Source organism: Artemia sp. Qi Xiang Cuo, chromosome 10 (assembly GCF_049724085.1).
Source record: "Artemia sp. Qi Xiang Cuo chromosome 10, ASM4972408v1, whole genome shotgun sequence".
NCBI lineage: Eukaryota > Metazoa > Arthropoda > Branchiopoda > Anostraca > Artemiidae > Artemia > Artemia sp. Qi Xiang Cuo.
The window spans coordinates 21,130,617-21,144,309 of NC_142803.1; the positions used below are offsets into that span (position 1 = coordinate 21,130,617).

The 13,693-nt window shown below is 37.4% G+C and overlaps 1 protein-coding gene across 1 annotated transcript in view; it reads right to left on the reverse strand.

Moving 5' to 3' along the window:
- Window positions 1-13,693, reverse strand: part of LOC148947573 (solute carrier family 12 member 4-like) — a 396,387-nt gene that overhangs the window by 120,172 nt on the left and 262,522 nt on the right. Inside the window, 1 exon segment of the mRNA XM_089095942.1 lies at window positions 1,919-2,091. Coding sequence (XP_088952068.1) covers window positions 1,919-2,091 — 173 coding nt within the window.

The following is a 13,693-nucleotide window of genomic DNA, read 5'->3' on the forward strand; positions in this document are numbered from 1 at the left end:
CGTGACTTTAGCGTTGGTTTACGTATAGCATTTGTTATTGGGAAGTATACACACACATTTCCTTTTTTTGGGGGGGGGGGGATTTTGGGCTGGTGGGATTTTCCACGGGGATAATTTTCCATGGGGGGAGAAGTTTCCGGGGGGTAAATTTTTCAGGGGAAATTTCACGCTGGGGGGGCCTAGCATTACCAGCATTAAACAACTCCTCCCACAGTGCTTGTAAGGGATATGAATTCGATAACTGAAATGAAATCCCTTTATATAGTGAAACTGATTTCATTATTTTTTATTTAGGTATCCAGGTATTAAAATTTTACCTTTAAAGTATTCAATAATACCAGGAAATGACGGAACAAAAAAATAAAATCAACAAGACTGCAGAGGTAATGACACTGAAGAGCGTGAGAAAGAAATAACGAAACGGAATTTTGACTTGGCTGGAAGTCTTGTGGATATCCATAACATGGTTAGTAATACTTCTTGGTAGCCTTGTATGTTAATTTTTTTTTGTGTTTCTTTTTTCTTCTTTAAAATCCTAAAATACCAATGACAGTGGAAACTTAGTCGGATAATTAGACCAAACGTATCTTGAGAAATTATTAGGAATCCTGTCTATGATAAAAAAGACACCCATATATGGTAATAGCAGATGCTAAATTTGGAGAAAAAAAAAATCTTGTGTGAAAAACGTCTGATAATACCCAATGTCCTAATTATTTAATAATGCAGAATTATTTCTGTTTTATTAGATCCGACATTAGAATAATGGAATCGAATAAATTTAGATTAGTTAGATATCAACATGGGCTATTCAATCAAGATACCCGCCATTGAAAATTAAGATATCCCCATTGAAATTAAGATACCCCGCCATTGAAAACGAAGAGTGAATTAGCCACAGTACAAGTGTCAGTGTCGTTTCATTTTTAGTTTTACTTTATTGAATCCTTGTTTGGGCTAAAACAAAACAAAAAACAAATTGTTCCAAATCAGGAGTGTGCGCAAAAATATATTTCGGAATATATTTCAGAAATAGGACGGGGGTTAAATTTTCGGTGGAAGTTTTGAACACAAAATTAAGCAAATTTAACGAGAAACACAGACTATTATATGGACAATAATATAAATCTTAATATGAATGGGCGGGAGGGGTACTCCACGCCCAGGGGCGTATCCAGGATTTTTGATTGGGACTGTTTGGAGGGGGAGGGGGTTGAATAAAAAAAACTTTAAAAGACGAATCAAAAATGTGTTACGGCCTTGCCCATACCCAACCGCATGCCAGTTCCAACCCCATAAAGAAAAGTTACCGCCAAATTTAGACTGTTTTTATATAAATAAGAAAAAAAGTCTCATAGCACCTACATATATAATATAACAAAAAATGCAATTACAAATACAAAACAAAATACCAAAAAAATACAACCCATCTATAGTGCTCAATGCATTTATGCCAAGCGCCGCGTTTTCTTTGGTTGTGAGTTTTCAACATAATGTAGTTTGTCTTTTTAAAAGTTTTTTTTATTTAAAATCCGATCGAAAAACTGCATTTTTCATAGACTTTCAGTGCATCATACAACACTGCGAAAAGCACTAAAAGAAATTAGCTAGAAAACCCTATCCATTGAATTCTAAAGGCAGAGCTTTAGAGCAAAAAAACACACAAATCATATTTTAGCGGTAAAAAAAAAGCATAAGCAAAATAGGTTAGACAAGCAGCTTAAAACGCGCACTCATTCGGTCAGCCTAAATTATTAGTAAATCAGTTGCATAGCAAGAATATATAAAAGATCTAGACCTTTCCCTGAACCAAAACAGAAAATAAACCCCCACCCTGGAAAAGAAACTGTTAATGCCCCTCCTATAAACTCTTAGTTTCCAAAGCCAATCATGTTTACAAAGAGCTTATCTAACTTACGCAAAACTAACTCCTTCCGCCTGATGTTGGGCAACAATGACATCAAAAAATCCTTTGACTCTTTCTTCCTCCATTACTGCTCTTAAAGATTTTTTGGCAATCTCACTATCATGGAATCTGTTCATGAAATCCCCTTGAAGAACGCTAACACAAATTGTTAATCCTTTGCCAGCCTGAAAAAAAAGACATAATTTTTTTTTTTTTTTTTTTATGCTACATAAGACCTTATCGCCTAAAAAAACTATTGGGCAAACAAGTTTAAAATGTGGTCCTTATTCTGTCTGAAATTGTTTTGTTTACCGGCTTTTCCGATGCTACTTTCAAGGAAAAAAACCTTAATTAAACTTAATATTCAGTTTTCTGGAGAGGAAGTACATATGACCAAATATTCTCTTATTTAGGACAGGGGTACAGCACTTTAGAAAACCAATTTCAAGCCAATTCTGGAAAACCTCCCTTTTTGACGTATTATTTATGCTTTCAGTGTTTGAGGATGGGTGGTTGGGAAAGAGGTTCTATATTGTCTTGACAAAATGGCGTTCCAAACCATAACATAGTGGCTTTAATTGAGAGGGGCATTGCACAAGCGGTGACCGACATTTACCTCCCTCCCCAGAAAATACCTCCCACGAAAAATGCTTCCCGGAAAATACCCCCCCCCCCCACAGTGACTGGTTGGTCTCCAATCACTTTCGACTTATAAAAAAAGGATTTGAACTCCCAATTTCTGATCTAATGAAAACCCTCCGAAATTTCTGCGACCATGAGATGGAGGTGTGGATAAAGGAGGGGCAGTCCCTCTCCTATACGGAATAAATTCCGCTCAATTTGGGTTTGATGTTACTCTTTAGTTTCACAGCAGCAGTGTAGACCAGAAATATCCCCCGAAATCATAAGGGAGTAGATATCAGTTTCACGTTTTTGATGCGTTTTTAAAATTGCTTTTATACCAAACCCCCCTGAAACCTTTCCCCTAATAAAAATCCTGGTTAAGGCCCTGGGAATCACACATCAGTTTCTACCTCCACCCTCCTCTCGTCTCTCCCTTAGAACTAATTCTGTATTTATTTGATGGCTCAGTGAGAGCTGGGATGTTTTGGCATTAAAAAACACCCTTTCAGGTATGTCCCTCCCTCCGAAACTACAAAACAATCAGAGAATCCCATTGTAGAAGTTTAAGTGCCATTCAAAGTTTTGTAATTTTCCAATGCTTACAGATAGTATTTGTTACTGGGAAACATGGACACTTTTCGTTGGGGAGTTTTCTGCAGGGGGGATTTTTCAGCAGGGAGTAAATTTTTGGTAATAATTTCCTTTCAACGAGGATCTGTTTTCCAGGGGGGGGGATTTGCAGATGGGCAGTAATTGTCCGTGTGGGCGTATTTAAAGGGGGGGGGTAGACACCTAGAACTGGCACAGGCATCACCTTAGATTTTAAAAAGAATTTTTTGGTACTTCATTGAAAAATCATACAATTTCTCCCCCTAGATTTTGAAACTTACATTTTTGTTCTCCCCTAATTTCCGTGAATTGACGCCATTGCTTTAATGTTTCTCTGTTCGGGTTGCAAGCAATTTTAACAGTTTTATTATCAGCTTCTTTAAGAGAAAAATATTCCTAAAAATATTCCTCATCTATATATCGACCTGGAATTGGGATCGGGACTGACAACGGATATTTTTTAATATCGAAGTAGCCTATGTTTCTAAACTAAAGAGAGACAGTTCAAGACACAATCTGGGGGTGGTGCTGATGCCCTTGAGAGTAGTAGGCACAAATATGGACTAGGGTCTCCTATTACTAGCTTCAGTAATCATCCAGTCACTGGCTCCTGGCTCACAAATTAAAGTAGGCCTACCACCCCTTCAGACCTCTAAGTGCAGCTCTGATCAAAATGTCACAGCTTGGTCTTAACTCGTGTTTCCAATGAGCCAGGATCAGTCCAATTTTGCGTCGAATTAGTCTGATACTTAGACTAAAGCTTGTTTTGGAATCAAATCAGGACTTATCCAGGTTCTACACCAAGTTTGTATTGTTATTGATGTTCATCAGTGTTAAAAGTAGTAAAATCTTGTAAGAGTACGGTTTAAACAAAGCACAACACGCCAAACTTCTGTTAAAAAGTTGGTGGTGAAGGGAGGGGGTTCGAAGGAGTCACAGGCTCTATTTTTATGATCAGTCATACTGATTTCCAACCCTTGCATGATCATGGTTTTAACAAGGTGCAAAATGCACCTTGGAATGCTCCAAGGCGCAAGGTGCAAAAGTTTAACACTAAAGTGTTTATGTGAATGATGGATAACTTGCATAATATGGTAGGCACCCTTACCGCCAAGGGTGAATCCAGAATTTTTTATGGGGGGGGGGGGGAACAAAATAGGTGTATGCGATAAACTTGCGTTAGGAGCAAGTTTAATTACCGCAAACTTGGGCTAATTAAGTAAATTACACTAGTTAAGACTACGTTAGGGGATGCGCGCCCCCTTCGCCCCTATCCTGGATCCGCCACTGCTTACCACCACAATCTGCGGTTGCGCAGAACATTTCCATTTATTAGGCCTTTTAACCATTCTAAATGAAATAGCGTTAATGAAATTTCGGTCCGATGCCATGGTCAATTACGTTGGTCAGGTTATAAGAGGGGCTTTGTTGACCTCCAATCACTTTCGACCCTAAAAAGTGCTCCATAGCTTATAATGTCTGGTCATGAGAGCCCATACAAACCTTCTATGACCACTTGCTCTAACACTGTAGCCGGAGAAACAAAAATAATGGGAGACACAACACTCTTTACCAGGCCAACGCTCATGCGTCAACTGTGATAAGAAAACTTTTCTTTATTCATCTTTTTTTAACTGAATTTAAATTGTAGCATCTGTGGTCAAATAATATTTAACATTTATTCAAAATATCCATTTTAAAAATGTTTAGTCATATATGATATAAATAAGATCCACAAGCCTGGGGAAGGGGCTTGAAGCTGTCCAACCAAAATATCAGGATTTACATTATACGCCAAAGACTATGTTAAGGCCAGTTTTCATTCAAATTGATATTTTTTTTCGAAAAGGATCTCTTTGGACTAGAAATTTACGATTTAAATTTAAAGCCAATGAATATCGTGGACAACCATTGGTTTTAGCCCATTCAAGCGCCAAATAAATCCATAAGCTATAAGAATTATTTTTCAAAGGACGCCATTTGAAGGGGCCAGGACTGTATCCAGGATTGTTTTGGAGGGGGTGTTTTACATAATAATTTTTTTGGGAGGGGGGGGGTGCACAGAAATCATACGCATAAAACCATAGACTGCTCATTCGACCATAAGTTATAATTTCTATTTCTTTTCAATGGGCACCATTTGAAAGGACCAGGGCCGTATCCAGGATTTTTTTTTGGGGGGAGGGAGGTTGACCAAAAACTCAAAAACACATAAAAAATTGTTTATATTTATTCTTTGTTCGTTTTTATGAGTCTGAAAAAAATTCGGAGGGGGGGGTTCAAACTCCCTCCCCTGGATACGGCCTTGGAAGGGATCCAACGAAAAATACAATTCGGATAATGAGTTTCAGTACAGGGATGGGCTCTGAATCATATTTCCTATATCTAAGACAGTTTGTGTCGTCTTCGTATTGCACAGTCTTTATATTTACAACCCTGAAGCTTTTAAATACAAATGACCTTATTCCAGGGCCATACCCAGCATTTTAATCATGGGGATTCCGATTAATGAGGTTTTCTTCTTAGTTATAATGGAATATGCACATTTTGTTTACGAATTTTTACATTTTTCTTAGGGAGTCCTTAAACTGGGGTAAACAAATGCCATTATTTTTGGGTTAGTCAAAACAAGAAATTTATCTGAAAGCATAAGAAATAGTGATTAAATCATAAAAAACATTTGGAAATCGGAAGAGACTCCAAAATATAAAGACTCCAAAAAATACAAAGGCTCCATCCCCGTCCCTCAGCTCATTTTTTCTGAAATGGATCAATACTAAATAGCACGAAAAAACGAACACTTACGCGCCAATTTAAATATTCACAATTTACGAAAAGTTTTGCAGTCATATTTTAGTTAACCTACTTAACAAACAAAATAAGAATAAAACAGGATACCACTTTATTAGCGTATATATTAGTTCTTGGGTCACAGTATTTAAATTATAATAATAGGTATAGTCAAATTTTCATAAGGTCAGTCTGAATTCATCTTAGCGTCTGATATGTTAGACGAAGTGTTTCCGCCCGATACTTTTCCTGAATTTACGGATTTAATACCACAGGCTGTAGATGCTACCACAATTTCAAGTGGCTATGCTGAGGATACTAGTTTGGAATATACTTTATTTGCAATGTTTAAGAAACCAAAATTGGTGCCAATACTGCTTGTGATTCTACCTATCATCACCACTGTGATCGTAACAGTTGTGGTTGTAGTTACACGGACAGTGGTTATCGTTGTGGCGAACGTTATACCAGGACTTTTTCCATCCTTACAAAAAAGAAAAAAACCTCGTTACAAGCCAAATTTGTACAAAAAAGGATATAAGAACTACCATAAGCTAAATGGGTATAAACCTAACTATGGTGACTATGAATACGACAAAATGCAAAACCAAAAATATGGTGTTGGTTATAACCAACCATACGATAAATATGCAATGAATATGTACAGTGCTAGTGAATATGGGCAAGCAAATGGAATGGATAAGTATGAAGAGTATGGATCTTATAAGGACTATGAAACTGAAACCAAACCAGATTATGGCGAATATCATGATTATCCACCATATAAAAAGACAGAAATGGATTATAACGGATACAGGGACGAATATAAGCCAGATTATAAGGACATGGACTATGATCCATATAATGAAGACATGGACTACGATCCATACAATAAAGACATGGATTATAATACATTCGACAAAGGCATGGATTATGATCCATACAATAAAGATATGGATTACGATCCGTATAATAAAGACATGGACTACAGTCCGTACAATAAGTACAAGGACTATAATACATATGAGAGTCCCAATATGGAATATGAATCGAAAGACTATTATCCTACTTATGAAACTATTGACTACAAGTCCAAACCTTATGACATGATGAATTATGCAGGCTATAAAAAAATAAATAACTATAATAAGTATAATGAAAATGAGTATGCTAAGGATTACTGACATACGTGCACATCAGATTCATGCAAAGGGTAAATAGTGCCTGAAGGAGACAGTTTACGAGGAAGACAAATTTAAATTTTACAATAGAGAAATCTACTCAGGGCTTGGTTTTATATTTACTCAGAGAAACGTATGTTACAATATTCTAGAAGAAGACGTTTCCTAATGCACATATGTTCGTGGCATTTATTTAATTCTTGGGTTTGTAATAAAGTTTTGCAACTTTCCTTTTAAAAAATTGATTGATAGGACGGTAATATCTATATTATCCAGAAATCACTTGAGAAGTGAAGTTAGGTTAATCCTAATGAAATATACCAAAATATGATGAAAATATAATACTTTAGTTTATATGATAATATAATTTGCGCTATATATTTGCATATTAGAGGGGTGTGGAGTTAAAGTAACCTCACCCAACTTAACCTAATATAACCTTAGTCCCCCTACCTTACAAATATATAGCCCAAATTATACATGTCCAATGTATTCTGTCATCCGTTATTTGTCTTTGCGACTATGAAACCGCTTTAATATATCGTACATTCAGCAAATTTCTCGAGTGTGTTCTGAATAATACAGGAATACCGATAAGACTTATAGGCCATTAAGGGGAAAATCATCATGCTGCTACTATTTTTTGAGGCCTTAGCCGGATCCAGGGACTTTAATTCTTTTTCCAAAAGAGAAAACTGAAATATTCCGTAAACACACCTTTTTCGTTACCTATTCGCTAAGAAATACCTCGCCATTGTTGTGACTCCGCCTAAAAATATGAAAAATAACAAAAACACACATTTCTTAAGTTTAATAGCTACAAAATTGTTACATGGCCTACCCCCCCCTCCTCTCCACCGACCAAAAAGAAACAGAGCACGGGTCTGGTCTGGGCCCATCCATAATTCTATTACTGCCTCATTGTGTATTCTGAAGGAACACCAATTTGGTTTGGGATACGCACCAGTATTTAATTTCAGGGGAGACAGGCCTGATTCTATTCTTTGGGCGGAGGAGGGCAGCCAGGATAAATTTTAATTTGTTTTTTAATTAATTAAATTTATATTTTAACTATCATGCACTCAAAGGGTATCAATTGAATTGTGTAATTTTTATATCTGCGTCGCCACTCCTGATCCTAAAAAGGTCTTTATAGAGTTTCAAGGCTGTATTAGGGGGCGAATATCGGTACCCAAATATCAAGTTTGGCCCTCTCTTCCCAAACTAGAAGTTATTGTAGAAAATATAGTTTTTATTGTTATAAAATTCCCAAAAGTAATTCCCTGTAATTGTACTTTCTCCAGATTAAAATCAAGGGCAAAGCCCTCTAGGACCTACACCTTAATTTTTGCTTACATTTCCTTGGTTCTCTGAGACTGCTTTCACTAAATGTCCCGATCATTCTTGCCAAAGATTATATATATAGATTTTATTTGGTGTTGATTTAAAAGCAAAATTAGGCAAGAATTTACAAATGAATTGAGTCTCCCCTCCTTCTCCCTCCAGACTCCCATCCTTCTCCCTCTAGAGGCAACTGACCTTTAAGAATCTTTATGTTACCTAAGTTAAACCTTAAAAAATAGATCTTCTGCTCAAAGGATGCCCATAAAAAATTTTTTGACCCTCATAACTTTACTCTACCCCAATTTACAGAGTTTTAGAGATTTGTAAATCTATTTTTGAAATTTAGGAAAAAACCCTTGACATGGCTTGCAATTCTGCTGAAGTAACAGGAATCAAAGTTTAAAAAATTAAAGCCACTGAAATAGAGATTGAGAAATTCAAAGGTACTTGTCTAAAATACAAAACATACTCGAGAACTTGTATTGCGAATACCCGGTTTTTCACGCTGTCTATACCAGACAATAAGCTTTGGCTCATTGAGAAACCACATTTTAGCTTATTTTTTTAATTAAATTATTAGTTGGTATTTTGACTAGGTTAAGCAATTTTAGGTTACGCGCTCTGGGCGGCCCCCCTTCCATTATTCCCATAATTCTTTTTGGTAGTTTTCATAATTTTGTTACAAAAGCATTGTATTTTTATCATGTTTTGTTTTACCTCATTGACTTACTTGACTTAGAGATCCTGTTCCGTTGGGGGCGGCATAGAGAGCGTCGCAACTCTGCTCCTCCAGGCTGACCTGTTTGGTGCTAAGATTGGGGTCTCGTTGACAGCAATGTTGGCCATCTCCAGGAATTGAGACTATCCTTCCACCTGGTCCGGGGTCCGGCTCTCGGGTAGGATCAGCCATGAGCTTTTGGGTCGAAATCACATATTATTCTGGCTAGGGTTGTCGACAGCACGCGTAGGAGGTGTCCAAACCATCGGAGAGTGCACTGTGCTATCTGGATGGAGAACGGCACTTGGGAGGTGAGCGTAAGTAACCTTGCTTTTCTCACAAAATCATCCCACTGAAGTCCTTCAATCCGACGGAGCTGTTTCGTCTGGCAGACGTCCATCATATTTATGGTTGTCGACTTAAGGGGCCATGTTTCTGCTGCATAGAGCAGGACCGAGCATACGGATACGTTATAAATTTGCATCTTCGTGTGCCTAGATATGTGCGGCGTTCTCCAGAGATTGTTGAATTTTCCGACGATAGACGAGGCTTTTGAAATTCAACTGCGTACCTCCTCATCTATGGAGCTATCATTGGACAGCACGGAGCCAAGATAAGTGAAGTTTCTTACAACTTCAACAGGAGCTCCGCAGACATTTATGTTCTTTGGGGGGTGGGACAGGGCTTGGGGGCTCAATTGCGATAATTTTAGTTTTGAGCCAGTTGATTTTCAGCCATACTTTTGCTGCCTCTTCCTATAGGACTTCCAGCGTGTCAGTCAATCGAGTCGGCAACGAGAACAAGATCATCTACAAAGTCGGCATCCGTCGGAAACCGATCTCCAAACTACAGACCGAAGGGCGGGCGATTTGTAGTTCGTGTCATGACATGGTCTATGACACAGTTAAAAACTTCCGGGGTGGCGGCACCCCCTTGGCGGACACCGGTTTTGTTACTGAATGTCGTGCTCCATTGACTTGAATGCAGTTCTCCGTCTCTTGGTAGAGCTTCTCAAATAGCTTGCAGTATTTGTCAGGCCACCCAGTAAATCGAAGTATCAGCCAGAGCAAGTTGCGATCCACCGAGTCGAACGCAGACATGAAGTCAACAAAGGCTAGGTATGCTTTCCTCGTGAATTCATTTGTCTTCTCAATTAGCTGGCGCATAGTAAAGATCTGTTCTACAGTGGACCTCCCGGGCATAAACCCAGCCTGCTGGACTCTCCTCTTTCTCCGGAGGATATTTGTGCATGTATCCAACCGGGTCAAAGCATATAGTTTTCCAGGCACTGAAAGAATCATTATGCCTTTGTAGTTAGTACATATTCTTTTGCTCCCCTGTCTCTTCCAGACAGATGGGATATTCACCAAACTTCACTTCTCGAGTGTGTTTTGTATAATAGACAAGTACCAATTAAAATTAAGGCAACACAATTTTATTAGAATTTAGGTAGGTCATGTTTGGAATCTTTTAGGCCCTAAAAGGGGTATACATTGTAGCTTGGAAACACTTTCCTCGGGTATATTTAGGTCCTGGATTCATTCCTGAAAGTTTCATTCACCTAGTTCAACTACTTTTAAAGATAATAAGAAGTCCCTCAACTAGAACTTTACCTAGTAAACCCTCTCTTCTTCGAGAAAGAGAAATTTGTCAGTTCCTTCTAGGCTGTTCTTAATGGATTCACCAAGAGTAAGATAAATTGAATAACTACATTAAAGTACGTAAAAAAAGTACCCAGAAAGAAATAAGATTGTATAATCTTCTATTTCACTTTAATTTCTACTTGAGGGCAATTTGAAAGTTTGGATACCGATTGTGTGTTTTTTTTTTGTCAGCCGATAGCATACTTGAAGTAGAAAATGAACAATTGCAGTAGTTTTGGGAAGAGTAAATTGTTACAAATGTAACTATTCGAGTTGTAACTGTTGTAACTATTTACAGTTACAATAGTTACACTCGAACAGTTACAATAGTTGTAACTATTCGAGTGTTACAAATCAGGGTATTTGTATGATAAACGCCCTACCGCTCAAGTTGTTCATTCATTGACGCATTATAGAACCGTTTTTTTTTTTGTTAGTTTCTTTCAGTTTAGCGTTAGACAAGACAAAGAGAAGAAGGGGGGGGGTGTAAAGTATTTGGAGAGTGTGAAGTTACAAAACAATTCTTACTGCATAATATGTGAATAATTGTACCTAATACATTAGGTATGCCAACCCGCTATACTTTTCCTCCCCCCCCCCCTAATATGCATATATATAGCACAAATTCATTTCTAACGTATTATATTTCTTATCTTACTTTGGTATATTTCATTAGGATTGAGCGTCACAGAAACATATTAGAAGATCCAAATCAGGATTGTGTCCAGGATTTTTGTTCAATGGGTAGGGGGGATACGGGTGGAGGTTACAAAAAAAATCTTCCCATGCCACTTCTGTACGAGTTGGATATAATTTTTTTTTTGGGGGGGGGATAAACTGTGTAATCCCCCGTGGATGCGGCTTTAACAATCTTTCAAAATAAATTGTCTATTTTATATTATATCTAAGAGAAGCCAATCGATGGATCATCAATATAGCTCATGATGAGTTCATATATAGGGCTCCAGCCTATGTTCCAAAATATTACATAGCCAGTGGCGTCAATTCACAGAAATTTAGGGGGAGGGGGCAAAATGTATTTTCAAATCTAAAATGGCATACAATAGAAGCTATTTTCCAATGAAAATACAAAAAAAGCCATTTTTCAAGGGGAAAAAAAAGTTGACACCAGTGTGGATCTGCATAGTGGGCAAGCTTGCAGTCGCTTTTGAAAACTTAAGTCAAACAAATTTCTTCACAATAGTAGACAGTTGCCATGCAGCTGAATTCAAATTGTAATATAAATGACTAATAATTTTAATCTAAAAATAATACTCTTGCAAAAACTATTTTATACGCCTTTATAGGAAAATAAACTAATCGATACGCTTGGAGCTACAACCCCAAGGCTCAATCTCTCAGCCTAGTCTCTAAATTTATTTGAAAAACTCCTCGTTTTATATAGGGCTGGGCCTTGGCAACAAGACCGTATCCAGATGGGGTTACCGGGTTCAACCCCCCCCCCCAAAAAAAAAATCCGACTCGTAAAAACGCAACAAAAATGCATATAAACAAATTTGTGATGCGTTTTTATTTTTTTTGTAACCCATCCCCCCCCCCACCGAAAAAAAAAATCCAGGATATACCCTTGATTGTCTAGTATTCAGTTATTAGGAATAGCCATTCTCATCTAGCATTTTCTTCTTTTTTTTAAAATATAGAACATCTTAATCATAGAATAGAACATTAAATACAGATTATATATACATCTACGGGGATTTTTGTTCAGTTGTATTAATTTTCCTATGTAGCTCCAGTTAGCCTCTAATCAAATGGACTGATATGTATCAAGTTAAATTGAAAACAGGACTAATGCTCCCGAGGCTTATTAATCTTGTAGATTTTTAAATTATTCCATTTGAAGTAACCCAAATCTTTAGATCTCTTATTAATAATCAAGACAATATTCATTAAGCTCGGTCATTACGTTCTTTAGGGCTCAGGCTGACCAAAAATAATAATTTTTGCGATTTGGTTTAAATTTGCTACAATAACAATATTACTGCTTTTTTTCAATATCATGACCCCCCAATAATTTGAAGAAAAAAATATTATACAGCCCATGCACCTTGACTATCTGGATATGAATCTCTCTTGCCCCCCCCTCCAAATAAAAACACCCTGACACCTCTCCCCCTTCTATTTGACTCCTGCACGCGTGGTAGTCAATCATTATGCATAATGGAGATAAGTTGTTTCAATTTATCGTTTTGATCATCATTTATAGATATTTTCCTGCTATATCACAGACTACACATTCAGCAAATGAGCTTTAACGAAGAGCATATGCCTTAATGATTGTGCAGCCAGATGAGAATTTGCGAAGTTCTGATTTCCCTCCCCAGACGTTTGTAACGTTCTAACAACAAAGCTATTATTTGATTGATTAAACACACCCTTCAAAAGTTTCACCCCAATTTTAAGAATCTAAAGCCCCCCCCCCCCCAACCCCCTAGATGAAGCCATGCCACTATATCCTCCAAAAATACTTGCGACAACACTGCGTAAAACTGAAATAAGGACCAATTAATTAAGCATAGACAATATTGTTATATGCAAAAATATTTTCAGAAGGACATTGAACCTAGTAATCACCTCACTCAAAATTTTACAATATATAGCAGGACTGTCCTAATAGGGCAGGTGTGTTTAAAGGTCATCGTATTTAAATAATTTATAGCTTGGTACAGTGGAGTAACAAGCACAAGTGCCTTCCGGGGCGGGCTTTGAAAGGCCCGCCCCTTTTCTGGATCTAATGAATAGCCAGCCCCTGGGAAAAAGCAGATATATCAAGTACTTTCCATGCAAAAAGTGATTTTCCTACTTGATCAAGGTTGGGAACTGTGATTCTTTTATACCTAATTTTAACCATGGTGAT